The sequence below is a fragment of the Lissotriton vulgaris genome, chromosome 2_1 (assembly GCF_964263255.1).
Source record: "Lissotriton vulgaris chromosome 2_1, aLisVul1.2, whole genome shotgun sequence".
Lineage (NCBI taxonomy): Eukaryota > Metazoa > Chordata > Amphibia > Caudata > Salamandridae > Lissotriton > Lissotriton vulgaris.
In genome coordinates this window covers 509,076,367-509,090,991 of record NC_141687.1, presented here as the reverse complement: position 1 = coordinate 509,090,991, position 14,625 = coordinate 509,076,367, and the positions used below count along the sequence as shown (strand labels likewise).

General features: G+C 42.5%; 1 protein-coding gene across 1 annotated transcript in view; it reads left to right on the top strand.

The window, feature by feature from the left end:
- PGAP1 (post-GPI attachment to proteins inositol deacylase 1) overlaps positions 1 to 14,625 on the top strand; it is an 868,977-nt gene that overhangs the window by 523,248 nt on the left and 331,104 nt on the right. The window contains exon 18 of the mRNA XM_086955415.1: positions 9,737 to 9,845. Coding sequence (XP_086811541.1) covers positions 9,737 to 9,845 — 109 coding nt within the window. The remainder of the gene's footprint in view (positions 1 to 9,736; positions 9,846 to 14,625) is intronic.

Below are 14,625 nucleotides of genomic sequence, written 5' to 3'. Positions count from 1 at the left end.
AAGTTCTCTAGTGGGATGATATCTGTGAAATTTGTTGGACAGATATTTTGGGCCACGCTTGTGAAAACACCTGAATGTGATCACAAGGATTTTAAATAATATACTCTTCTGGATGGGAAGCCAATGCAACTTGTCCAGGGCGGCTGACGATTTTCTTGGCCACCTTAAGACCAGCCGCGCCGCCGCGTTTTGAACCATCTGTAATTTATGCAGGGTGGATTTAGCCACCCCTGCATACAGACTATTACAGTAGTCAATTCTTGATGTAATTAAAGCAATTGCTACTGTTCGACGGGCAGACAGCGGCAGGTAATCAAAGAATTTGCGTAGGCGTTTTATGATGTTAAAACAGACTGCCGCTACTTCTTTAGATTGTTGTTTAAAGGAAAGCATGTTGTCAAATTTTATGCCCAGGTTACGAGTTGCGTTGATGGTGTTTGGGGGAGCTTCCACATCAGATGGCCAGCAGGTGTGTGGAGAGAAGAGATTGTTTTTCCCAAATGGTAGGATCTCTGTTTTAGCAGAGTTGCATTTAAGGTGGTTATCATGCATCCAGTTGAAAGTCGCAGTCAGACACTCTTTTAGAACCCGTTCGGCCTTATCCGTGTCATCATCCAGAATCAGGACCAATTGAGTGTCGTCGGCGTATGCAACTGTATTCACATTATAGGAAGCAATTAGATTGATCAGGGGTGCCATATACAGATTGAATAGAGTAGGGCTCAAACTAGAGCCCTGAGCCAATCTCCTTCTCCTCTGAATAATATTGTCCTAACCTGATTATTTGTTCTCTATGTAGCAGAAAATTTGTGAACCAGTTCAACACGGTGCCCCCTATGCCAGCCTCAGCTAGGCGATGTAATAGAATGGCATGGGACACCGTGTCGAAAGCTGCCGATAGATCAAGGAGGATCAGAACAGCTTTACTTCCTTGATCTAGTGCAGCTCTTATGGTTTCTGTTGTGGATAGTAGTGCTGATTCTTGATGTCTTGAGGTTCCTTTGGAAGTCCATGAGGGGGGGGGGACACATTCAGAGGTGTTTCAGGAAGTTGTTCCAGGTCTTGGCTGCGAGGTATGAGAAGGAGCATCCTCCGCTTCTGGTCTTCTTGATGCCAGAGAGTTGTGCTCTTGCCAGGGATGCAGATAGAAGGTGTGTGGTGGGTTGGTAGAAGTGGAGGTGGTGGTTGAGGTAAGGTGAACTAGTGTGGAGAGCTTTGTAGGTGGAGTTAGTAGTTTGAACTTACATCTCTCCTGGACTAGAAGCCAGTGAAGATTGTTGAGTTGTGCAGAGATGTGGTTATTTTGCTGAATATTCAGTATGAGTCTGGAGACGGCATTTGGGTGATTTGGACATGGACTAGGATTCTGATGTAGAGGGTATTTCCGTAATAAAGTCTACTTGTGAAAATAGACAGGGTGACAATTCGTCTGGTGTACAGTGGGATCCACTTGAAAATCTTGCATAGCATTTGCTGGATGTGCAAGCATGATGAGGAGACGGTGTTAACATGTCATCTCATGCAGAGGTTGGTGTTCAGGATGAACAACAGGTTCTTGGAATGATCCGCAGGGGTGGGTGGGAGGCCAAGTTCGGAGGGCCACCAAGAAAGGTCACAGGGGGAATGGTTGTTGCTGAAGATTAGAACTTCCGTTTTGTCTGTTTTTTAGCTAATGACAGTTTCTTTTCAGCCAAGCAGTGACGTTGCTCATGCAGTTGCAAACTTTGCCTCTGCGGTGCTGGTTGAGTCAGTAAGGGAGAGGATGAGCTGTGTGTCATTGATGAAGGATACTATGTGGATTCCTTGGGCTCTGACGATGTCCACTGGGCGCATCATGTAGATGTTAAAGAGTGTCGAGCTGAGCGATGGTCTTTGAGGGATTACGCAGATGAGTTTCCTGGGATCTGCGATGTAGGGGGGAACTCATTGAATTCTGTCTGTGAGGAAGGAGTACATCCACCTGAGAGCTGGTCCGCAGATACCTAAGTGCTGACGCTTTCTTGTGCGCGACTTGTGGGTAACCATATCTAAAGCTAAGGAGAGGTCTACGAGGATGAGTGCAGCTGTTTCTCCTCTGTCAAGGATGCTTCTGATGTCATCTGTGGCCACAATAAAGGCCATCTCTGTGCTGTTGTTGGTGCGAAAGCCAGAGATCGTTAGCTGCAGAAATCTGGTCTTCCTAGCATTCATTTTGAGTCTGCATGCAAACTATAACTGGAACGATGCAGCCCTTGAATCCCCTGAGCTTCTTGTTATCCTGCAGCACTGTCACCAAGGACTCCCGCTTGCCAATCTATATCTTGTTATCCTGTACTGTCCCCTCAGTTTAGTGCAGCTGCTGGTCAGTGAGGCCATTGTTGTTTCCACTGGATATCTGATTTGGCTCACTTCAGGTCTCTTAGAGCTGAAAGGATTATATTCCCTTCTGGAATTCCCTGCATCAGCTAAACTGGCTATGTCCATCGTCTCCTTATCACTTTTCCTCTACCCTGAGGGCATAGTGGTAGAGAAAAAGTCAAATTAATCTTTCTTTTTTTTCTTTTTGTTTCTTTGGAAGGCATGTTAAGTGCGGTGCTGAAGCACTTTCTAAGTGCAGGTCTTGCCTGTTTTGACAAGACCTCCATGATCGATAGTCATGCATTGACATGCATTCACTCTCCCCTGGGATGCTCCAATCTATTAGGGCCTCTCCCTCTCCTCCAGTCTTGCGTCACAACACTCTTCAGCCAATGGGAGGTGCTGGTGTGCAGTTCCAGTATACTTCCTGTCCCGCTTAATTCTTGGTGTGGGTCACTTTTAAATCTGCAATGGACGCCCTTTCCTATGCACACTCTATGCCAGCATTCTGACCCCTAGCACCCAGGAGTGCTGGTGCCGCAGTCATGATGTTGCCAGGTTCACCGAGATTGCATTTCTCCTGTTTTCAGTGGCTAGGAGGATTAAAACCTCATGAGGTGGAATCCTTCATCACACCTCAAGGAGCACAATGCCCGCCCATCCTCAGACCTAAAGTGGTTTTTGGGGGCCCGGGAAAAGAGTAGTCTGACTAGAGCACTCAGCAGCCGTGTGCCCTCCGGCTCTCGGCCATCTTGGGCCCCAATATTTAAAACTGGTACGGTGGGGGAGGCACAAGTATATATTACTGACAGGACTCTGCAGCGCTAAGCACCTTTTCAGGGGTATCTTCCTGTCAGTAAATCTTTGCCCTTCACTTTACACTTTGGTTCATTGTATAGCTGTCCATACCATTTATTGAATTAAATATATACTTTTATATACCCAGACATTAAAACATATTTATAAGAAGGACCTCAATTGGAAATTAACTTTCCTAAGGAAAAAACGTTTTGGAAGCTCAGAATTCTCAAAAGTACTGGAAAATCATTTATTATCCACAAATTTGCTGTAGATATTTTGATTAACGTCCCCTGGGAAACAGGACATGACGCAGAACTAAGTTGCCTTTTTCACTCACCCTGACCGTTTTAGATATTCACAGTATTTTTACAGTACTTGAGAGAGGCAGTCCAGTGATTAGAGACTGGTGAAAAGTGCATCTGATGTTTTAATTTACTTGCTGCTAGCATCATGTGTAAGTTCTGACAAAGGGAATGATGCTAGAGCGGAAATGCAAAAATAACAAAAAATGGTGTCACTTTCCTCACGTACATGCAATTTTAGATGGCACAAACTTGGTCCAGAGGCACTGAAGCGTATTACAGGCGCACCAGATAGCAATACAGAAGGTCAGATTTGTTTATTTAGCCTTGGGTAGATTAAGTGATTTGCCCAAAATCACAGGATTTTGAGCTGAAGCTAGGACAGAGACCTGATTTCCCAGTTTCAGAGTCGACTAAGGCTAAACCTTCTCCCTGTTGAGTGCAGTAATTGATGTCTAGCAGCCAAAGGAGAACAGCATACACTAATTTATCTCCACCTTTTCCATGGAGGGGAGGGGAACAAAAATAAACGTATGTGCTTTCTCGCTCACCCTCACCAAAACCCCACCCCCTTGACTCTCCACTTCTCTCCCCAGCCTCATTCCTCTGCAAAGCAAGTGCTAATGGCTTCTCATCAGCAACTACTTGAGGCCTCTGTCACACCTGTAGGGAGCCAGGGGGTAAGCCCACCCCATGCTGTGACCGCTGGAGCAGTCCATTGTCACTCTGCCTCTGACAATTAACTTGCAGGCATGACTTAATGTGCATCAGGTCTGCCTCAGTATATGTTCACAAAGGCTGTAACAACTGGATTTGACATTGGGCACTTGCAGTGGAGTCCGAGACAGCCCAGGCAGGTTGGAACGCTTAGTCCACCAATACAATGGCTCACCAACTGGCCTCAGCCACAGGCCCATCAGCCGATGGTCGATAATCCACCTTGCCAATCTGAGGCTGCACAAAGGTGTTGGTTGTGGTTTGTTTTCTTTTATTAACCTTTATTTTTCAGTTTTACTAAACAACAGACAACAGTATGGGCAACATTATACACATCACATAGCAGGTCATAATGGAATAGTTCATCGTCCAAATAACAGAAGCACAGGCGGCTTTTCTCCATTTTGCCACGTTGCAAGGCCACATGCCAAAACAGGCAGCAAAGACAATCTAACATTGCTGCTGTTGAACCTCTGCCCCAGTATCATCACCCTCACTTTCACTCGTGTCATCGCTATTGGCAGATTCCTTTTCTCCATGCAGGTCTAGAAAGGTATCACCAGGATGTCATCCTCCTGTTTATCATCCCACCGAGTCAGCTTCATATGTGCCTCTTCGGCTAGTGCCCACACCTTTAATATAAGTGTGACTCAACCATGCCAGGTGCATGAAGTCTGCCCCATTGGTGTTACAGCATGGGTCCCTATCTAGACTGATGGGTGAGATACGGTGTAGACCCTTGGGAGTCATATGTGTCCTATGGAGGAAATTGTAATGCACCTGCTTAAAGCGGGCGTAGCAAACGACAGAGTGAGTAAGTGCACATATATTCGTCTATGCACTGTCATCCAATGGAAAGTCTAGGTCTGACTCCCATGCAGCACACACCCTGGGCGGAGGGCCGACCGCATTCTCCCTCTTTGCCCTATAAAGATGTGTGATCAAATGTGTACCCGCACCGCGGGACAATAAGACATTCAGGGTACGCATGGGCTGAGGTCCACCAGTCCAACGTAATGTAGGAAATGCCCCGGCCTTAGCATAAAGTCTTCACAGGCTTATTCAAATGTAATAAAGGACTCGCCCCGGTAGAGGTCCCCCCGCTGTGCACACCCGCCGTCCCTCCAGGCCTAAAAGGACATGTTGGTCATCATCTGCTGGACTGGCGCCAGTATCCATAAAGGAAGTTCTCAATGGGAAGGAGTGTGCCTCTGAATCACTTCTACATAGCGTTGCCAGATGTACGCCATCTGGCGTACAACATAGCTAAGGTCCCTAGAGACTCCTGCACCCTCCATTAATGCCACGGGGAGATGATCAGCGGCCAACGAACCCATCAGTAGATACTTCTCCCAACTGTCCCCCTTGACCAGCCACCGCATTTGTAGATTTGCGGCATGTTATACAGATCAAGCCTTGGCACCTCAAAACCCCCTTCCTCTTACCTTTAGGTTAATGTAACCATAGCCACTCATCTGCGGTGGCACGCCCACAGTAGCAAAGTATGGAGTTCAACAGTTTAAAGACTGTTTGAAGTATGAACAGAGCGAGTACTGCAGATGTTGGTTGTAGTTACTGTTCATTTGTCTTTGCATTTAGTCTAGGTGTTTCTTTATTTGAACAGATAATTTCTGAAATTTGTTTTGCAAGAAAATATTTTACAAATTGTAAGCACAGCAGTAGCCTTGCTGCCTGAGCTCAGGATTTCTCTGATGCTCACAAATTTAGAACAATAATGCCAACCAGGAGACTTCACATGTTTGGCGTGGCGGTGTTCACTTCTCAGATGAAGGGAGTTTATGCCTCATAGAGTCCAAAACTAAAAGGAATGACTCCTTATTTGGAAAAGACAATTTGAGGAGCCTTGTTTCCTCAAAATAGTTTGTTTTACTCGTGCCTCAGCACCAATGAGGACGATGCCTTTACAGTGGTGACTTATCACTTAGTCTTTGTAACGTCATACACGATGTATGAGACTTCATTTGTTTGCTTGTGATGCTCATGTGGCAGTGCTCAGATAGGTGTTCTCAGCTGGCATAAGTTGTCTTTACAAGTGTTGCTCACTCACTCACCTCCACTTCCGCTTGGCTGAAAACAAGAGGTACCGACGGACAGAGCTGGGCCTCATTCTCCCGAGCGGATGCCGGGTGAGGTGAGGTGAGGCTTTCACCCACAAAAAGCTGAGATGAAGATATTTCCCTTTCCCCCCCAGTGGATATTGAAGTGCGAAGTCCCTGGTAGATATGTAACTTTTTTTGAGTACATTGTTGGTTATTCCTCTTTCACTCACCACTTTCTAGATGCAGTAGCTATCTCACACTATAGGTCCTAAAGAAAGCCGGGGTAATTCCCCTGAAGGCTGAAACATGTCGACCACCCTGCGAAGCACCACGGAGTAGTGCTAGCGCTAGACTACTCGGCGTATTTTTAACCTTTGACACATAGACTTCTATCTGTACGTTTTTTGAGTATTTGTAGTTAATTTTATCCATCACTATCACTACAGCACTGCACTTCACTAACCGTATTTTTTGAGGAACAACGAGGCTAGAGTTTGGACACTCATTCCTGACACTAAATGGTCGGGAAATCATTGTAAACAGTGAGGCTAGCGGACCGCTAGTCTCATCCCTTTTAGGCACACAATTTCGTTGTCTTTCTGATGAAAAAAGACTTCCGCACTCGTTTTTTTGATTAGTTCATAGTTCTTTTTAATTCATTAATAAATGGTCGGTCCAGACTGTTCAACAATTCCCACATGACGATATTCCACCAAAAGGGTGGGCGGATGGGACTTGTTCTGTCCGTTGTGATTCAACAGCAGTTGTTTACACATGTACCTTACTGTTACACGGCCACTTATATAGATACACACTCATCTTTAGACCTGGTCTGCTCCTGTTTTGTATTATTTACAAGTGTTGCACCTTCATATCCAGATAGTCTTAAGGGTCTCAAAGTTGGATCTCTTTACAGCTTGCCAGATTGAAACTTTTTTATTCAGTGGGTCAGAGCATGGATGCTTTGTGAGATGCAATGGCGGTTGCCTGGATTTTTGCTCTAGTTGTCACTTTATGTTCGCGACAGTTTGAATGAATACAGTCGGTCACATTGCCTGTTTTTCTGTCTCCACTGCTGCAGGAGGATGCAGTCCTTTGTGCCTAAATTTGGACAGCCTTCGCTGTACTTTTGTTGCCTAAAGGGCCCAGTGTTTTCGATCTTGACTATTATGAATTGCTTGAAGTCAAGGTCGGCAAAAGAGGATGATGTATCTGTATAACAGAAGACTCCTGCGGATCTTCAGTTTGTACATTTTGAATCTTCCTGACCTTCTTAGAGCATCTCTGTCTCAAGTGTTGGATTTTTCAATGAACCAAGGAAGAGATCCACAATGCAAGGCATTTTCTGTCGTCTTGAAGAAACCTAATGGGCCTTCTCTGTTTGGGAATTTGGTTGTCTATCAGCTGTTAAATGAATTGATCAATAGTTTTATCCTGCAGCATATGTCGCTGCTCATGTTAGCGTCAAATTGTTATCTTAGTTGATATGATGCCAAATACTTTCTCCTAAAGAAAGATTTTCTGGTGGCAATTTTATCAGAGAAAAGGGTTAGTTACAAGCTTTGCAGGAGAAGGTTTCTTTTCTTGATACAAGGGTAAACATGTTTCATCTTACACAATCCACGCTGGTGCCAGCCTTCTTTTTGCAGTCATTGGTATAAGCGTAACAGAGGATGCAAAGACTGAATTCAATGAGGGCTGCTGTCATTACTTTTTCCGCTGTGAACAGTACAGGGCAACCATGCAATGTTTTTTCTCCAGTGGGGTTCTTCCAGGGGAATAGCTGTAAAAACAGTAGTCTTATAAAGTATTTTGCATATTAGATACAGCCACATGCAGCTAAATGACTCAACTTGAAAGAATAATTACACATCCTGGAAGGGTGAGTCAATGTTGGTTTCTTGAGATGGGGGCATTGCCGTAGATTTACAATGCAGCAGTTTGGTCCTCCTTTCACACATTTGTAAGAATTATTTCCTAGTTTTGAAGACTAGACATATTACATATTTTGGTTGGGGACCTGAGGTCCCTCAATTCACATTTCGTAGGTCTTGATGGTTAATCTTTTGAAGATGAAGAATCTGGAGAGCTAATAGTATTTGTTAGGAAGACACCAATGGTTCTGAGGGATGCTGTCCCCCTTTAACAGATGCTCAATCTCTCGACTACCCTGTAAACCCTCAGATCTCCAAATGATTAAATGTCTGGAAAACTTTGAAACTGTATGAGGTGATTCCATTGACTTTCGGAGGTTGATAAGTTGATTACCATTCAATTAAGTAATAATTACACCTGTTATTTACATCACCCAGAAATGGCAAAGCTGCTGCTTTGAGCGCTATACAAAAACATGTTTTTTGGTGTTCCTACTAGACCGCTCATGTGAGGTTTATTGTTAGACATATTGTTAGCTTACAGTGTGCTTAGAACCGCCTGTTGCTTGCCATCTGTGGCCTTCATTGTCATCTCATTTGCTTTTGTCTTGATAGCATTTGTGGGCTTTCTTTCCACTTCCTGTATTTGTCCCTCCCCTAGTGCATGGATGCATTATCGTGTCCTTACACTGTTTGCATTTTTCAGGTGCTCCTTTTTCAGCTGTCTCCTCAGTGTGCTTCTCTGCCCCTATCCGTGCTATTCTCTGTCGTTCTTGTAACGCACTCACTCTCTTGTGCTCTCCAGCCCACTTAGATTTCTCCCCCGCATGCCTTTCCTCCCCTCCCAGCTCCATTTTGCTCTCTCTCGCCTGTTTGCTTTTCTCCCTAGGCCTCGGCTCTCCATGTTACTCTCCCTTTCACCATTATGCTCCTCCGCCTCCTCAGTGTTGCTTCCCATCCCGTGTTGCCCCCAGATTTTCCTTTGGCACTCCTCTGCCCATGTTGCTTCCCCCACCCCGCGAGCCCACAAAAGTAATCTTTTTCATGTATTTTATTTGGTAATCTGAGTTTGATTAGCAGGTAAAGATCTCAAAAAGTATGGTGCATCATTTTGTAGGTGCCCATGTGTATCTGCGTGTCTACAAATAAACTCAATAAGCTTATTTTTTTTTCAAGTGTAACCCTGCTGTATAGAATTAGGAATTCTGTACGGCATGACTAAAAGTTATTGGTATCAGTTCCCAACGTCTAGACCTATTGGCTTAGCTATATTGGCTTAGCTAGTTCTTGTATTATTTGTTATTTTGTACTGGATATAATTGCTTCCACTCAGTGTCCAGTGATGCCACTCTGACACTTTCAACTTGCATCACCTCATCTTCTAAAAGAGTTTCCCGGGTTTCAGTCTGATATATGTATAATACTAAGATAAAGGGTCTACAGAGAGAATAGACTATCCATCAAAAGTAACTTTAATGAAGGTACATAGAGGACGAGCACTAGAAAGAAAGTATTTTTAATCTGTACTGTCTACCTTTGTTCGGTAATGCAAGTTTAATACAAATATATCCTGGCCATGATTGTTTTGAGTATTAATTTTTCGTCTGGATGTAAATGGCTAAACAAATTAAACATGTCATTTCAGTGATGAACCCTTGACTGTCATTTCTGCAAAACTTCACACTGCAAAACCTGCAAATTACAGTGGCGCTGTAACGCTGAATCTTTATTCATCTCAAGAATGTCAGTACGAGGTAAGAATAAAAACTGTACATTTGAACGCCTGAAATGTACTACTGTTTCTCTAATTTAAGTTTATTTTGTCATGATTTGTTTTACTGATAGGTCAATAGTACAGAAATGTATGATAGGAAGCATTTACTGTTCCATAATTTGAACTGGAACCCTAAACACATCTTATTCTGTACTTCAAAGTCATGCATGGTGGTCTCTTTTTTTCCTAAAACTTTTCTCGGCTGCGTTTGACGGCACTGTGTAGTAAACAATACCCTAACAATACAAATACGTTTTTCTCCACAGTGGCCAAAATGCATTCGAATTCTGAGGTAGATCTCTACAAATCAGTCTAATTGAATAAATACTAATATTTAAATTGTGTCTAACTCCCAGCATTTATTTAAAAAGACATTTATGGTTTAAGTTAATGTGTGAGAAATATTCATTAACTCACAACCATATTCCTCCTGAAAATGCATACCTCGAAAAAATAAAAATAGCCCCTCCTGATATAAAATACAATTTCTGCAAATACCAATGTTTGCAAAATATGAATAATAACTTGTTTTTTGCCTCAATGGCTTCGTTTACAATGTCCCAACCACCACCCTTTGTGAATGATCTAAGAGAACCATTGATTCCTTGGAAAATGTGGATAAAATTGTTTGACTCTTACCTGATTGCTATTGGAGGAGATAGATTCTCCTCTGTATGTAAACAGCATATATTCTTACATAATTTAAGGACCCATGCAAGGAAACTTTTTGATGACTTACCTGATTTAAATACTGACGAGCACGGGGGTGACGAAGATGCACAAGGATGTTTAGAATTGGACGCATACCAAAACACTCAAGAAATTAGAAGAACAGTTTGGAGAGAAAATCAATGTTATGTTAGAAAGGCACACGTTTTTTCTAGATCACAAGGAAAGAATAAAACAATTAATTAATTACATTGCTGCCTTCTGAGGATTGTCTGTTATGTGCGATTTTGGGTTACTAATTGACTCTCTCATAAGCAATAAACTGGTAAGGTGCACGAGGGATAACAAGGTAAAAAAAAAGAATTCTAGTAGAAAATCGTGACTTAACTGAAGATGTAAGCATAGTTAAAAATATAGAACACGCTGCTTTCTGTATAAAATAAATGAAGGAATCTTTAGACACAAATGTGGTAACATAGTAGTGCACACATGGTTTCAGAGAAAGTTGACAATGGTAAAAAGTGAGTGCAGTGGAGGTGCATAAACAAAAATCTGAGAATAAAAGATTGAGATGTTATAGATGTGGAAATATTAGCCACTTAGTAAATAATCCAAAGTGCCCAGAAAAAAGAGTGACCAGCAGGAAATGCAACAAAAAGGAACACTTTGTGAAAGTCTGTAAAGACATGGGAAATAGAATCACTCTTATGATTAATGATGAAGATTTAGAAATGAAAGAAATGTATTTCAGGTTTTGAGTGGGAGCGTAAATTCTGAAACAACATAGCCAACATGTGACATATGTCTAGAAGGAATCCCTTTCAAGGTTTTGATGGATTCCTGCTCCCCTTATACTTTTATAAATGAAGCAACAATTAAAGAAAACGTTCTAAGCAAAGAGTATACCATGTTACCTTGTGACATAAACCCTGGGAGATATAATAAGGACCCTAACCCTTTAGCAGGAATGTTAGTTATGCACATAACTTTCAAGGATAGGACCACCTTAGGGAAAGTGTACATCTCTAAACAAGCCTCCAACCCCACTAGTCTGGAAGAACCAGAAGGACCTAGGGATAAAAATGGATCCTAATGCAGAAGAAGAAGTTTATTTAGTTAATAGATCCATCATAGGCATGGAGATATGTAAGAAATTCCCTAAACTTTTTCCAAATAAGTGAGGATTACTCAAAGACTTTCTCAACAAATTGAAACTTAAACCCAATGCGAAGCCGGTTATACATAAAGTACACCCTATACCATTACAAGAGCGTCCCTCAAGAAAGAATTGGACAAACTGGTATCCACAGGGATGATTGAGAAAATTGACTGTGCAGAATGGTTAGCTCCTATTGTTATTGCCTCTAAGAAAGGGGGAAAAAGACTCAGTCTTTGTATTGATCTTAGAGATCTCATTGCAAACATATGGATAGACAGACAGACACACACTACCAAACATCAATGAAATGTTGATTGTTATTCAAGGCACAAGCTTCTTCAGTGTGTTAGACCACTTGTTGGCCTATCATCAAAAAGCTTTCGATCAAGAATATAAGGCTCAAACATCTTTCACAACTCTATTCGGAGCTTACCAATTCTGCAGGATGCAATTCGGCCTGACATCCGCTGCAGCGGTTTTCAACTAGTAATACAGCACTAAAGGGGACCTGCTTTCAAGATGATATTTTGATTTACGTTGATTCTAAAGATGAACATAACAACGTACTTGAAGAAGTTTTAAGCATCATGAATCATGGAGGATTTACTATATAAATGGAAAAGTGTAAGATAGGTGTCAAGTTACCTTGGAGACTATCTCTGGAAATGGCATTAAGCCTAAGAACATCTTAGTTGACTCCGTCGACTTAGCACTAGCACCCTTTAGCAAAGAGGAACTTCAATCTTATATTGGCCTAGGGGAATATATGTGTAAGTATATAAAAAAACTTTGCTGAAGAAGTCCACTCCCTGAGAGCCTTACCTAAGAAGGGAGTTCCGTTTGAGTGGAGTGTTCAATGCCAGTCCGATTTCAATCAAGTGAATGAAGGTAACTCTAGTGCCCCTCATGACGTGAAAGCTAAAACTACATTGACAACAGATGCCAGGTTTTGGGTTTTGGTGAAGGGTGTTGGTGCAGCACTTTCCCAAATAATTGACAAGAAGGAAAAAGTCATAGCCTTTGCGTCAAGAACCCTTAGAGATGCGGAATTCAATTACTCCACAATACCCTTCATCCTGAGGACGGGCCACAAACCTCTCATTCCTGTGTTTTCTTCTAAATACATAAAGAGAAAGCCGACTCCCTGAATACCTAAGTGGGTATTGGGATTAAAAGGATACAGCTTCAATATTGTGTTTGTCCCAGGAAAGAGAAACCAAGTAGCCGGCTGTCCTTCTTTATTGCCCATAGCTTGTGAGGATCAACAAGTTAAACCTCGAGAGGAAGCAATTTTGTTCATAGAAATCCCAGCCATTGATAAAGAGGAATGGGAACAGTATGCAAAAGATGATGTAATCTTAGCAACTGTTAAAGACAAAATAATCAAAGGTAAGCCAAATAAATGTCATGAATCACCAGACAACCTCCAAACATATTGGAATGTGAAAGATGAGTTATCCATTGTGGGTAATATGGTTTTAAGATCCTACAAACGTGTACCCCTTAATAACACAAGGATCTCATCATTGAAATAGCCCATGAGGGTCACCTAGGATGGAGTATGACCAAACGTAACGTCAGGAACGACTACTGGTTCTATACATAGACTCTATGGTAGAAGAAAGCGTGAAGGACTGCTTAGCTTGCTATTCCAGCGACAAGACCAAAGTCACACACAAAGTTCCTCTTCTCCCTGTAGAGGTACCCACCAAACCATGGGACAAACTAGGTTTCGACATCTTAGGATCCAAAAATGTGTTCCATGTACACAACAAATACATGTTCGTATTGGTTGATTACCCTTCACATTGGGTCCCAACTAGATCAGTGAACAACATTAATACCTCTACATTAATATAATTCCTATCCGATACATTCTCTGAGGATTGCATTACTAGTTCTATTGTTACTGACAATGATGTACAGTTCACTTCTGTAGAAATGACGCAATTCTTTAAAAAACTTGTTTATCAGTCATGTAAAAACACCCTCCCCCACCCCCTAAATGTCCAAAGGCCAATTGACTAGAGGAAAGGGTAAATAGGATTGTTAAAGACACCATAAAATTAGCCCATACCATGGGAACAAGTTGATAAATCCATAAGGAAAATGTTGTGATTCTACCATACCACTCCCAATGCAGTTTCAGGAGTATTGCCATTTGTCTCTATTAAAGGAAGAAATCCAGGTCCCAAACTTACAATTAATTGGCTAAATGGTGTATGTCCATTCTGGGTAGCTAGAGACTCTGTCAAAAAAATTAGGAAAACACCAAAATGAATACAAGAGATGGTAGGACAACAAATGGAGAACTGTGAGATGTGAATGGAGCAAAGTACAATCTCCATGCTGACGCGACCACGCAGCGGAAACTGCCTCATTTCCAAACTGTGCTCATTTCCAGATCCAGGAGAGGCTATTGTAGTTGTACATGTTTTTAATCTGATTTTACTTACTTGTATGCGCTGCTTACTGCTCCCCTTGCCGATCGCAATGCCTGTAAGAGCGGGCCCACTATTGCAGGTCAGCGTTCTAGTTGTTCCCTACGCACAGGCATAAATCTCCATGCTGACGTGACTGCGCAGTGGGCGCACTGCCGGCACACCAAAGGCAAGCCCATCTGTGCCCGATATCGCAGGTCAGCCCTGGTCCTTTTGTCTCCTACTGCTATTCGAGGGAACAGCTACAAAGAGAACTGTGCCAACATTTGCAGATGGGATGGGGCGAAGGATACTGCACCTCGCAGATGGAACCGATACCCTATCTTGCATCTTACTTAACACCAGATGTTTAATTAAACAGAAATACGAATTTGAGAACCTGATGCAAACATCCATTTAATCTGGTGTTTGTAACAGAAACTTGGGCCAACGAAACATCAGAACCAGACTGGATTTCTGCCATACTAGCGGATTTCAATTTCCATCTTGAG